The following is a 14782-nucleotide window of genomic DNA, read 5'->3' on the forward strand; positions in this document are numbered from 1 at the left end:
AGATGCAAGACAATTTCCATCAAGGGATCCCAGAAAGATTCGGAGAACCAACCTCCACACAAATAAAATGGGAATAACTTCTGTATTTCTCACCGGGTTGCTGTGAGGAGCAAAACAGGAATTATATGTGAAAGTGCTTTTCAAATAGTAAAGTGCTATAAAAGTACACTATAAAGGAGCCTTATCATTACCTTGCCAAGTCATGACCCCAACGAATTGATCAGCTAATTCCTGAGGGAAACTCCAATGCTCCGGAAGACAAAGTGTTCCATCAGATCTTTCAGAACACAATTTCTCCAGGTTAGCAACCAGGACGTTCAGGCAGATGTTGACCAAAGAGTAGGGAGACGCCTCCTCCTAGCAAACAAACCCCCAGAGAAATTTGTTAGAACACATCTATAAAAATACAACATAAAAGTGGTCATGCCATACATCAAACTACTTAATGAGGACATCTTAAGATACATTTTCCTCACTCTAATGATTTATATGTAATAAAACTACCTTATTCCAACTATTAACTGAATGGAAGACTTCTATCTGTTGTAGCTTCTGTTGTATCTTTAAAAAAAATTAAGTTCTCTCAACCCTTCACTTATCTCCTGTTCTCTGCCAGCCACTGAAAATACAGGGATGAGTAAGATATAGTTCTAATCCTTTTGGAGCTAACAGTTTAGTGTGGAATACATCCAATAAATCTGACAACTTCATACAACATAAGGGACTAATCAAGCAGAAATCACATGGTCATTCATTCTATAAATATTTATTGAATGATTACTACATGCCAGAGGATAAGAAGGCCTGCCTATTCCCACCCTCATAAGTGTTCACACTGTAAAAGGTTGCTATACCCAGGAGGTTGTAGAAGAATTAGAACTGACAGATGTAAAACATCTTCTCTAAGAGACTAGCATTTGTTCATTCTACAAATATTTGAGGGACTTCCTGGTGGTCCAGTGGCTAGGACTCCATACTCCCAATGCAGGGGCCCTGGGTTCGATCCCTAGTCAGGGAAGTAGATCCCACATGCCTCAACTAAGAGTTCGCATGTTGCAACTACAGATCCCACATGCTGCAACCACGACCCGGTGCAGCCAAATAAATAAATTTTTAAAAACATATATTTGAAAGGTATGGCACTCAGACATGAAGAGAGAGTGATTAGCCAGAGATTGCATTTTTGTCAAAGGTTTCAACATGCAATACATTCACTGACCTCCACCTCACTTTTAACTGATTAAATTCCCTCCATAGTCCGAAGTATAAATTACTCCTTTACACATATCCTCAACTCCTTGTTCCCTCTCCTCCATTACACTCTAAGACATTCTCCTGGAAGAACTTCACTATTCACCTTTTTTATGGCAACACCCAGCAGCTAATCATCTATGAAGAGGGGAAGAGGGGACTTCCCTGGTGGTCCAGTGGTAAAGAATCCACCTTACAATGCAGGAGACCTGGGTTCGATCCCTGGTCAGGGAACTAAGATCCCACATGCCACGGGGCAATTAAGCCCACGCGCCACACCTACTGAGCTCGCACACCTCAACTAGAGCCCATGTATCCCAAACTACAGAGCTCACGTGCCCCAAACTACAGAGCCCACACACCCTGGAACCTGCAGGCCACAACTAGATAGAAGCCCGTGCACCACAATGAAAGATCCCACATGCCTCAATGAAGACCCTGTGTGCCGCAACTAAGACTCAACACAGCCAAAAATAAATAAATAAATATTTTTTAAAAAAGAAGAAGAGGGGAAGAGTCACACAACATAGTATGTCATGGAAAATTCATAAACATTAACTTCAAATGAGCCCTCAGTAGCTGGAAATCCTTCAAGGTCTCTTTAGACAGGGCACTTTCTCACCATCAGGCAAGAATTATTTCATGCCTTCTACTTGTTCCTCAAACCCATTTCATGCTGGTAACAGAATCTGACTCACTTCAGTGAGAAAAATGAAGCCACCTCACCATCAAATTTAGTTTGGAACTGCATGCATCTTTTCCTTGGTCTCCTCTTATATGGAAAACATGTACCTCCTTGCAAAGACCAACACTTCCACGTGTGCTGGCTGGATTTCATCCCTCCTGCCTTAGCCCCTCCTTGTTATTTCTTCATTCATGCACATCTTCAAACTCTCCTTCTCAAATGGATCATTCTTTTTTTTTTTTTTTTGGCCAGGCCACACAGCTTGTGGGATCTTAGTACCCTGAGCAGGAACTGAACCTGAGCCCAGGCAGTGAAAGCACCAAGTCCTAACCTCTGGACCACCAGGGAATTCCCATCAAATGGATCACCCTTTTTTTTTTTCCCAATAAATTTATTTATTTTTGGCTATGTTGGGTCTTCATTGCTGTGGTGGGCTTTCTCTAGTTGCGGTGAGCGGAGGTTTCTCTTCATTGCAGTGTGCGGGTTTCTCATTGCGGTGGTTTCTCTTGTTGCAGAGCACAGGCTCTAGGCACACAGGCCTCAGTAGTTGTGGCACACGGGCTTCAGCAGTTGTGGCACGTGGGCTCAGCAGTTGTGGCTCGTGGGTTCTAGAGTGCAGGCTCAGTAGTTGTGGCGCACGGGCTTAGTTTCTCTGCAGCATGTGGGATCTTCCCAGACCAGGGCTCGAACCTGTGTCCCCTGCATTGGCAGGCGGATTCTTAACCACTGCGCCACCAGGGAAGCCCCTGGATCACTCTTAACATACAATTTATGCTCTATTATTTGCCTTAAAAACAAAAGCCTTCTGTTGACCCCCACATCCTCTTCAACCATATTTCTTCAGTAAGTTTACTCTGCACACTGTAATCACTATCCTGTTATTCATTTTTGTTTTTCTTTTAACTGCGGTCTAATTTACATATAGCAAAAAAATTACTTTTTGGTGTAGTTAGTTCAACGAGTTTTGACTGATGCATACAGTCGTGTACTACCACCATAATAAAGATATAGAATAGTTCCATGACCCAAAAATTCTCTAGTGTCCCTTTGCAGACAATCCCTCCCACCAACCCCAAGCAACCACTTATCTTCGTTCTGTCCCCAGTGTTCTGCATTCTCCAAAATGTCATATAAGTAGAATCATTAAGTAACTGAGCCTTTTGAATCTGACATCTTTCATTTTGCATAATGCATTTAACAAAGATTCATCTGTGTTGCTGCATGTTTTTGTAATTTGTTCCTCTTTATTGCTGAGAAGCATTCCACTGCAATGAATATACCACAATTTCTTTATTCACCAACTGAAGGGCATCTGGATTACTTGAAGTTTTTGACAATTTTGAATAAAGCCGCTATAACTATTCACAAAGTCTTGTGGGAACACAGTTTTCATTTTTCTTGGGTAGTTACCTAAAAATGGGATTCCTGGGTCCCTGGAATTCAACAGTTCCTACATGTTAAGCATGTATTTAACTTTACATAACAGAGTGCTAACCCGTTCTTAGAATGTGACTGTACTATTTTGCATTCCCAAAAGAACATATGAGAGTTTCAACTGCTCCAAATCCTCGCCATTTCAGAATTCATGTCAGAAAGGAGCCAACGAAGCAAAAAAATTCCCTGACACAGTCTCAGCGGACTTTTACTTGGGTCTCATACCCAGAATTGGTTCATATGCCCATGTGAAAATGGAAATTCTGCTTCCTGTGGGTAATTTCTCTAGATCTATCTTCCAGGTTACTATTTCTTTATTCTGTGGCATTTAGTTCTTCATTGTTGAATTGTATATTGTTCTTTTTTCATTTTTATTTCATCTTTTATTTCTTTAATAAATTTTAAATACACTTATTTTATACTGTTTCAGTAATACCATTTTCTGAAGTCTCTGGGAATCTAATTCTGTTAGTTATTGATTCTGTTGATTTTTTTAAGATTTTTTTTTTAATGTGGACCATTTTTAAAGCCTTTATTAAGTTTGTTACAATATTGCTTCTGCTTTACGTTTTGGTTTTTTGGCTGTGAGGCATGTGGGATCTTAGCTCCCTGACCAGGGACTGAACCTGCACCCCCTGCATTGGAAGGCGAAGTCTTAACCATTGGACCACCAGGGAAGTCCCTCTGTTGACTCTTAATCATAGAGGTTCATGTTTTATAATTTAAGATTGTGAGCTAATTTTTTTTTTTTAAGGCCACACAGCACGGCATACAGGACCTTAGTTCCCTGACCAGGGATCGAACCCGTGCCCCCTGCATTGGGAGCGCAGAGTCTTAACCACTGGACTGTCAGGGAAGTCCATGAGCTAATCTTTAGTGAGAGTTTACTAGACTCCTGTGAAGCCTGGGAAGAAGATATGTCACATCAGAGAGATTATGCTAAATTCTACTTACTTAGGGGCATCACCAGGGGCCATTTTGATAATTTCTCAGCTACACATTTCCTGAACCAAGCTAGAAATGTCAGTTAAAACCCTTAGTCTGTATGAGGACAGACCTGTGATAGCAAATTTTTAGGACATATTTTTCTCACTCAAAATCCAAGCCAAAACTGACAAGCTTCCCTGTTTCCCTTTCCCATAAGCAGATTGTTTTAGACCTACCATTTCACTGAAGTATGACGAGCCTTTGTTAACCCATGTTTACATATACACATATATATGTATATATTACAGTTCACAGTCTCCATTCAAACTTCCCGCCGGCTTTTGGCAAATGTCTAGTCTCTAATCTTTGGTTATTTTAGGGCCTGCTTACAGTGGTGATTTCCAGCTTCTTTGAATTGGGTGGGGATGCTCGGGATTTTCCTTACTTTGCATTTGAAAGTGTTTGTTATATTTTATCCAGAATATTTCCTTTTAAGACTTTATGACATTATTTGCCATATTACTGGACATGGCAGCCTCATTTTCAAAATACAGTAAAGGGGACTTCCCTGGTGGTGCAGTGGTTAAGACTCCGTGCTCCCAATGCTGGAGGCCGGGGTTCAATCCCTGTCAGGGAACTAGATCCCACATGCATGCTGCAACTAAGAGTTCACATGTCACAACTAAGGAGCCCATGTGCTGCAACTAAAGACCCAGCAAAAACAAATAAATATTTTTTAAATACAGTAAAGATTAAATCCATATAAAAGATGTTTAGAACATATGTAAAATATTTAAATAATATAATAAAATATAAAACAATATAAATATTTTTAGATATGGGGATATATGTATATGTATAGCTGATTCACTTTGTTATAGAGCAGAAATTAACGCACCATTGTAAAGCAATTATACTCCAATAAAGATGTTAAAGATAAATAAATAGGGGGCTTCCCTGGTGGCGCAGTGGTTGAGAGTCCGCCTGCCGATGCAGGGGACACAGGTTCGTGCCCGGGTCTGGGAAGATCCCACATCCCGCGGAGCGGCTGGGCCCGTGAGCCATGGCTGCTGAGCCTGCGCGTCCGGAGCCTGTCTCCGCAACGGGAGAGGCCACAACAGTGAGAGGCCCACGTACCGCAAACAAATAAATAAATAGATAGATAGATAAATTAATAAAAATAAAAAGAACTCGAACACAATAATATATATATATATATATATATATATACTTTTAAAACATTCTTGTATTCACCACACAGCTTAAATAGAATATACCAAATTTTTAAAGTTCCTTATATACCCTTCCCTGATGCTACTTCTCATCCCTTCACCCAGAGGTAATCATTATCCTGAATACTGTTTAGTTCTGCATGTTTTTGAACTTTATATAAATAGAATTATACTACAGTATTCTGTTACTGGTTTTTGTTTTATAAATCAGTAGCATGTTTTAGAGGTCGATTTCCCATCAAGACCACTAATGACTAACGACTCTGCCTCTATAATATCTAACTACTGATTACATGATTCTAAATATTATCTATAAATCCAATGAATTCTAGATTACTACCTCCAGGTCAGATCTCTCTTTAAGCCACAGTGTTAGATAACCAGTTGTCTCCTTGACATATCTACTTAACTGTGTCACAAATACTTCAAACTCACCATGTATGAAACTGAACTTCCCCGGTCTTTCCCTACTCAGTAAACAGCATCACATCTACTCAGCTGCTTAATCTTTACTGACATTTCCTTACCCTTAATCAACATCCCACACAAGACAGACATCCAATAAATTAGCAAATCCTGTTGGTTCTACTTGTGCCAGACATCTTCCATTTGCTACCTACCTCACACCCAGACCCACTCCTTAATCTTCTCTACCTCTACTCTGAGGTGACTTGTATGGAATCACCACAGATAATTTCCCCAGCTCTTTCTCTTTTAAAGTACCCTGGGCTGGCTATGTCTCCCTCATCGCTCCTCTAAAATCAGTCCTCTCTCCTGCTACTGACTAAAGGTTTGCATTCTTCTGAAGTTTTTTTTTTTAATATTTATTTATTTGGCTGCACCAGGTCTTACTTATGGCACGCGGGATCTCCATTGCCACCTGCAAGATCTTCATTACAGCATGCGGGATCTTTAGTTCCGCATGTGAGATCTTCAGTTGAGGCCAGTGGGACCTTCACTTGTGGCCTGCAGGCTCTTAGTTGCAGCATGTGGGATCTAGTTCCCTGACCAGGAATTGAACCTAGGCCTCCTGCATTGGGTCGTAGAGTCTTAACCACTGCACCACCAGGAAAGTCCCCCCAAAATTCTTATGTTGAAATCTAACCTCTAATTTGATGATATCTGGAGGGAGGAACCTCAGGAAGTCATTAGGTCACAAGGGTGAAGCCCTCACTGAATGGAATTAGTGCCCCTATCAGAGAGACCCCAGAGAGTTCCCTTGTCCTTTCTGCCATGTGAGAACACAGTAAAAAGATGTATATGAACCAGGAATTGGGCTCTCACCAGACACCAAATCCCCCAGCACCTTGATCTTGGACTTCCTAGCTTCCACAACAGTGAGAAATAAATTTATGTTGTTTATAAGTCACCCAGTCTACAGGATTTTAGTTATAGCGGCCCAGATAAACTAAGATATTCCTTCTGAGAGGTCCTTTGGGCCTAGGGGTGGCAATAGCTACTGTTACTGGACATTGAGTAGTATATTATTGTGGTTTTCCATACCTCTCCCTTATCTTTGGAAGTAGTCCCTTAATTAAACTCTCATTAAATTATCCCTATTCTGAATGTGTCATCTATTTCCTGCTGTGAGTATGACTGTTAAACCTCCCAAATAAATTTCTAGTTCATCCCCTTCTTTCTAGCTCCACTACTAATTTCTAATCCAAGTCACTACCATATCTTTTCCTAGAATACTAAAAAACTGCAAATTAGTTTCTCTACTTTCACTCTTAATCCTTTTCCAATCCATCTCTACCCAGAGTTTAGACTCATCATTTCTAAAATATAAACAGTACTATATAACTCTCCTAATGAACATGCTTTAATGGGTACAAGGTAAAAAAACAAAACAAAACAAAAGCTGCATTTTATATACAACTGACATTTAATTGGAAAATTAAATTTAAAAAATTTACAACAGCATTTTTGTTTTCTTTTGATTTGATTTTTGGCCACACCATGTGGCATGCGAGATCTTAGTTCCCCAACCATGGATCAAACCCGTGCCCCCTGCGCTTGGGAGCGCAGAGTCTTAACCACTGGGCTGCCAGGGAATTCCCCACAATAGCACTTTAAAAACCTCAGTGGGGACTTCCCTGGCGATCTAGTGGAAAAGAATCTGCCTTCTGGGCTTCCCTGGTGGCACAGTGGTTGAGAGTCCGCCTGCCGATGCAGGGGACACGGGTTCGTGACCCTGTCCGGGAGGATCCTACATGCCGCAGAGCAGCTGGGCCTGTGAGCCATGGCCACTGAGCCTGCGCGTCTGGAGCCTGTGCTCTGCAACGGGAGAGGCCACAACAGTGAGAGGCCCGCGTACCGCAAAAGAAAAAAAAAAAAAAAAGAATCCGCCTTCCAATGCAGGGGACCAGGGTTCGATCCCTGGTCAGGGAACTAGGATCCCGCATGCCACAACTACTGAACTTGAGCGTCTCAACAAGAAAGCCTGTGTGCCCCAAACTACAGAGCCCACGTGCCCTGGAGCCTTTGTGCCACAACTAGAGAGAAAAAACCTGCATGCCACAACTAGAGAGAAGCCCGTGCACCGCAATGAAAGATCCCGCATGACTCAATGAAGATCGTGTGGGCTTCCCTGGTGGCGCAGTGGTTGAAAGTCCGCCTGCCGATGCAGGGGACACGGGTTCATGCCCCGGTCCGGGAAGATCCCACATGCCGCGGAGCGGCTGGGCCCGTGAGCCATAGCTGCTGAGCCTGCACGTCCGGAGCCTGTGCTCCGCAACAGGAGAGGCCACAACAGTGAGAGGCCCGCGTACCGCAAAAAAAAGAAAAAAAAAAAAAGATCGTGTGTGCCGCAACTAAGACCCAATGCAGACAAAACAAATAAATAATAAATTTTTAAAAAATAATTGAACAAAAATTAAAAAATTAAAACCTCAGGGAATTCCCTGGTGGTCCAGTGATTAGGAACTTGTACTTCCACTGCTGGGAGCACGAATACAATCCCTGATCAGGGAACTAAGGACCCGCATGCCCCAAGGCATGGTCCCCCCTAAAAAAAAATCTGTTTTAAAAACCTCACATATAGGCCTGACTCAGGAAGACAACAAAAATCTAAATACAATAGTATCCATAAAGTTTAGCTTACAATAAAATATGGTAAGAATCAGGACAGAAAATAAAATTAGTCAACAGAAACAGACCCAGGGAATCCCCTGGAGGTCCAGTGGTTAGGACTCCGTGCTTTCACTTTCACTGCCTAGGGTGCGGGTTCAATCCCTGGTCAGGGAACTGAGATCCCACAAGCTGCGCAATGCCAGGAAGGGAGGGAGGGAGGAAGGAACCCAGAAATAACATAATTAGCAGACAAGAACTTTAAAACAGATATTATAATTCATGGATATAGAGGAGAATATGAATATAATGAGGGAATAAATATGCAATCTCAACATAGAAGTGCAAGATCTGAAAAAGACCCAAATGGAACTTTCAGAGTTGAAAAATACATTATTTAATGTAAACAACACATTAGATGATATTATCAACAGATTAGATACTACAAAATTAAAGATAAGTGAAGTTGAAGGTAGCGCAATAGAAACTATTTAAACTGAAACAGAAAAAGTCTGGGAAAAAAAAAGTGGAGAATCATAGAACTCCAAGGGACAATCTTAAGCAGTTTAATACAAATGTATAATTAAAACTCCAGAAGAGAGGAGTTATTGGGGAAGAAAAAATATTTTAAGAAATAATGGTCAAGGAGGACAATGTCCTACACTTGGAATCTATGAAATTATTTTACAGTGTAATATTTATTGAATTACACAGTTAATTCACCAGGTACAAAGAACAACAAACTTAATAGCTTTCTTTTTTAAAAAGTCAAAAAATATTGACTTTAGATACAAAATATAAATCCACTGATCCCAGAAGCAAAAATGGACCCAAAGTGAAATAAACAAAAGATACCACAACATAATAAATGTCTAGAAACCAACAATAAAGAGAAAAACCTTAAGACTGGGGGAGGGGGGAACCAGAGGTAATATGGACACAGTTTAAAAAAAAAAAAAGGAAGTATGACCACTAAATTTTCATCAGAAGCAATACTAGCCAGAAGACAATGAAATAACATTTTCAGGGATTTCCCTGGTGGGCCAGCGGTTACGACTCCACGCTCCCAATGCAGGGGGCCCAGGTTTGATCCGTGGTCAGGGAACTAGATCCCATGTGCCACAACTAAGAGTTAGAATGCCACAACTAAAGATGTCGCATGCCACAACTAAGAACCAGTGCAGCCAAATAAATAAATATTTAAAAAAAAGAAAAACTAAGTGCAATGAAAATATCTTTCAGAAATAAAAGTAAAATAAAGACATTTTCAGACTTTTTTTCTTATTTCCTAATTCCTTTAAAAAATAACTGATTGATCAAAGAAAAAGTAAAAACAATATTGTGCAATTTCTAACATGGAGAAGTAAAATGTATTATTTCAAAAGTACAAAGTACAGGAAAGAGGTGAGAAAATGAAAGAACACTGTTGTAAGGTGAAGCGATATATTTAAAAGTAGACTGTGGTAAGTCAAACATGTATATTTTAGAACCTGGAGCTGTGACTCTCAAACTTAGGACCCCTTTATACTCTTAAAAATTGTATTACATCTTTCAACATTTTCTGCATTAAAACTAAGAAATCTTTAAAATATGTATTAATTCATTTAGAAATAATAAAAGTTAAAATAAAAATCAAATGTTGACACAAAGAACTTTTTTTTTTTTTTTGGCCATACCGTGTGGCTTGCAGGATCTTAGTTCCCAGACCAGGGATTGAACCCTGGCCTCGGCAGTGAAAGCACCAAGTCCTAACCATTGGACCTCCAGGGAATTCCCAAGAAAGAACATTTTTTTAAAACAGCTATATTTTCAAAAAGAATTTTTAAGTTTAGTGACAACGGCAGCACTGTTTTACATTTTTGCAAATTTCATTAATGTGTGACTTAATGAAAGAGAATGCAGTCTTAGAGACCCCAGAGGTCTTGAGTCCACATTTAAAAAACTGCTATCTTTGGGTGACCATTAAAGAGAGTTGGGGTGGGGCAGGGAAAGGAGAGTAACAGAACTAGTAAGTCAACAGAAGAGATAAAATGAAACTTTAAAACTACTCAACTGAGGGAATTCCCTGGCAGTCCAGTGGTTAGGACTCCGTGCTTTCACTTCTGAGGGTGCAAATTCAATCCCTGGTCGCAGAACTAAGGTTCCGCAAGCTGCGCAGCATGGCCAAAAAAAATATATGTATATACTCAGTTGAAAAGAAGCCAGGCAAAGGAGAAACACGACAACAAACACATAGGACAAATAGAACACAAACAGCAACTTAAACACAACAATTTTGATAATTATATTTACTCTAATTTAAAAGGCACAGATTGTCAAACTGGATTAAAAAAGCAAGCCTGCTGTTTACAAGAGATGGGCTTTAAACAACACAGCATTGTTTAAAAAACACTAATCATACGGACACTGGAGTGACTATGTTAATGTCAGAAAAAGAAGCCTTCAGGAAAAGAATATTATCAGAAATCAAGATGGACATTTCATAATGATAAAAGGATGAATTCATCAAGAAGACATAATTCCTAATGCATATGCACTTACAGCTTCAAAGTTCATAAAGTAAAAACTGAAAGAATAAACAGAAAAACTGATGATTACAGTTGGAAATTAACACTTGTCTTCAGCAACTGATAAAAACAAGTAGATGGAAAATGAGTAAGAATATAGATTAACATTGGGAAATCCCTGGCAGTCCAGTGCTTAGGACTCTGCGCTTCCACTGCAGGGGGCACAGGTTGGATCCCTGGTAGGGGAACTAAGATCCTGCATGCCACACTGTGTGGCCAAAAAAAAAAATGAATATAGATTAACATTCTCAATCAACTTGACCTGACATTCATAGAATACTATACCCAACTACAGAACACATACTCCTTTTAAGTGCACATGAACATGCACCAAGATAGATAATATCTGAGCCATAAAACAAATCTCAATAAATATAAATGGACTGAAATCACAGAGCATGTTTTCTGACAACAATGTATTTGCATTAAACAAAAAGATATGTGGAATATCCCCAACTATTTGGGAATTAGGCAGTACACTTCTAAATATCCCATGGGTCAAAGAAGGACTCTTAACAGTACTTATAAAATATTTTTAACAATATATCAAAATTTATGAGCATTTCCCCCAAGAAGTAGATATAGTTTAAAACCTTCCCTCAGGGGGAGGGATAAATTGGGAGTTTAGGATTGACATAACACACTACTATATTTAAAACAGATAACCAACAAGGACCTACTGTATAGCACAGGAAACTCTGCTCAATATATTCTGTAATAACCTAAAGAGGAAAAGAATTTGAAAAAGAATAGATATATGTATAACTGAATCACTTTGCTGTACACCTGAAACTAACACAACATTGTAAATCAACTATAGTCCAATATAAATTAAAAAAAAATCCCCCAAAGAAATTAAAGTCTCAATGGTTTCACTGGTGAATTCTGTTAAACATCTAAGGAATAAATAATACCAATATCCCACAAACTCAAAAAACTGAATAGGGAACACTTCCCAACTCATATTTTAAGGCCAACATTATCTAGATACTAAAACCAGATAATTTTTTTTTTTTTTTTGCCCTTGCCGCGTGGCTTGTGGGATCTTAGTTCCTCGACTAGAGATCAAATCCGGGCCCACAGCAGTGAAAACGCAGAGTCCTAACCACTGGTCCACCAGGGAATTCCCAGATAAAATATTTTTAAAGAGCAATTTGCCTCATAAACATGGACATAAACAATATTTCAAAAATATTAGCAATAGAATTCTTCGATATATAAAAATAATACATCATGACCAGGTGGTGTTTATTCCTAGAATGTAAAGTTAAATTCACAATCAATAAAATCCACCACATTAACACAATAAAGAACAAAAACATCTTATTAAATGCTGAAAAAGCACTTAACAAAATTCAACACACATTCATGATTTAAAAAAACAAAAACAGGGCTTCCCTGGTGGCGCAGTGGTTGAGTCTGCCTGCTGATGCAGGGGACATGGGTTCATGCCCCGGTCTGGGAGGATCCCACATGCCGCGGAGCGGCTGGGCCCGTGAGCCATGGCCGCTGAGCCTGCACGTCCGTAGCCTGTGCTCCGCAACGGGAGAGGCCACAACAGTGAGAGGCCCGCGTACCACACACACACAAAAAAACTCATTAAACTAGGAATAGAAGAAAAATTCCTTAATTTGACAAAGGGCATCTAACGGAAAAACCTACAACCAGTATCATACTTGGAGGTGAAAGATCTAGAACAATACAAAGATGTCTATTCTCACCACTTCTACATTCTACAAAAGGTCCTAGAAAATGCATTTTAAAAAAAAGAAAATAAAAAGCACAGACTGAAAGGGAATAAGTAAAGCTGCCTTTATTTGCAGATGACAGATTGTAAAGAAAATCTTAAGAAATCTTAAAAAAACTGGAGAAAATAGGTGGCTTTACCGAAGTTGTAGGATACAAGATCAATATACCCCCCAAATTATAAACTGTTAAAAAGTATTTACGGTACTATCAAAAACAGGGATAATTTAACAAAATATGTAAAAGACCTTTACACCAAAAACTACAAAACACTGCTAAATAAAATTAAAAACAGCATAGAGAAATATATCTAAAGGAAAAGTATTCATGCATTGTACAACTTTTAAAATTAATTAAAAATAAAATCTTAACCACAAAAACGAGTGTACATAGTACAGTATGGAACCAGACAGAAAATGGATTATTAGTCTGATCACTTTTCTAAAGAAAACCTTGTTTTTCAATTCCAGTCAGCGCCAACAAAAAATGTGCTTGACACGCTGTATCAGTACATACATTAAAAACGCAGCTTTTCCATTAGCTACAAACAGATTTACAAATTATTTAGGCAGCTTTTAAAAGTGAGTCCAAAAGCGTCTACAGGAATACAGGCTAGATCTTTGAAGGACACAAAAGCCAACACGGCGTCAGCGTGTAAAGTACAACCTCAATCAGGATATCTCCTCCCCCCCCCCATACTAATTGTGGGTTGAGCGTTCATTAGATTTTGAGTTCTAAGAGCGGTAGCCCTTGGGATGTTGTAGAACATGGAGTCTGACATCAGAACAACTGATGTCAGGCTCCAGATCATTAGAAAGTCAAGGAACGGTTCTCAATTTCCCTATACACCAGTAAAATGCCTACAAAAAAATCCGAGATTACTCTATAAATGCAATACCTGACACACAGTAGGCGCCAAATACAAACTCTTTTGGTTTGCATTTTACTCAGTTTAGTCTAACAGGCATTCCGACGGAAAAGAGAGGGAAACAAACACGTGGAATTTAAGGAATTTCAGTCTTCCGGGCTCCAGTGCCCCCCGCCGGGCTCAGAAGGTCTTTCCTGTTAACGATCCCGGGACCGACAGGTCACGGCCTCTGGGAAGCAACAGATCCCCAACACACGGGGAACGGTCGACGTTTGAGGCATTTGGGTGAATCATGACAAAAAGCGCCACCGTCTACTACGGGCCAAGTCTAAAGCCATGCCCAGCACTTACGTCTACATTTACACCACCCTGCAAAATAGCTGCCGCCCTCGCAGGCACAGGTGAGCATCAGAGACCTGAGCAGGGGACTCGCCCAAGGTCACGCAGGAGGCGGGACTCATCCCGCCGCCCCTCCTCTCAGCTGCGCAGGGTCTGCTCGCTCGGCTCCAAGGCTGGGACGCCCTGGGAGGAAAACTCTTCTCCGGCATGCACTTCCCATAAAAGATAGAAGCCTGGCAGGGGGCTCAGCCTCTTCAGACTTTACCCCCGCGTCGGTCAAACGAGCCAACAAGTGCCTCAACACAGTCCCCGACGACTCGCCGTGCTCGCCAGGGGCCTGGCGTCCCGCCTAGGCTCGCGTTCCCCCCTCCCCCTCCCCGGTGCTCACCTGCGCCACGCCGCAGCCCAGGTCGTCCTTATGAGCGTCCGGAGGGACGATAGTCCGGGGCGAGAGGCCTGGGTGCAAGAAGTGAACCATGGCGAGCCCCGCCGGAGAGGCGTCGAGGAGAGAGCGGTCGTCGAGCGGGCCCGGATCCCGCGAGAGGTGGTCTCGACCGGCACCGGAAAGCAGCTGAACAGCGCCCGCTCGGCGGGCAGGCACTCTGCGGTCTTGCGGAAGGTTTGGGCTTTTGTAAAGCACTCGTCCGCCGCAGACCCCGCCCCC

The 14782-nt window shown here is 40.9% G+C and overlaps 1 protein-coding gene across 1 annotated transcript in view; it reads right to left on the reverse strand.

Moving 5' to 3' along the window:
• ZYG11A (zyg-11 family member A, cell cycle regulator) overlaps positions 1-14596 on the reverse strand; it is a 58388-nt gene extending 43792 nt beyond the window's left edge. Inside the window, exons 1-2 of the mRNA XM_060142587.1 lie at positions 14507-14596; positions 192-357 (exon numbers count right to left, since the gene is read on the reverse strand). Of these exons, the coding sequence (XP_059998570.1) occupies positions 192-357; positions 14507-14596 (256 nt within the window). The remainder of the gene's footprint in view (positions 1-191; positions 358-14506) is intronic.
• Between the last annotated feature and the right edge of the window lie 186 nt (positions 14597-14782).

Source organism: Lagenorhynchus albirostris, chromosome 2 (assembly GCF_949774975.1).
Source record: "Lagenorhynchus albirostris chromosome 2, mLagAlb1.1, whole genome shotgun sequence".
Classification (NCBI taxonomy): Eukaryota; Metazoa; Chordata; class Mammalia; order Artiodactyla; family Delphinidae; genus Lagenorhynchus; species Lagenorhynchus albirostris.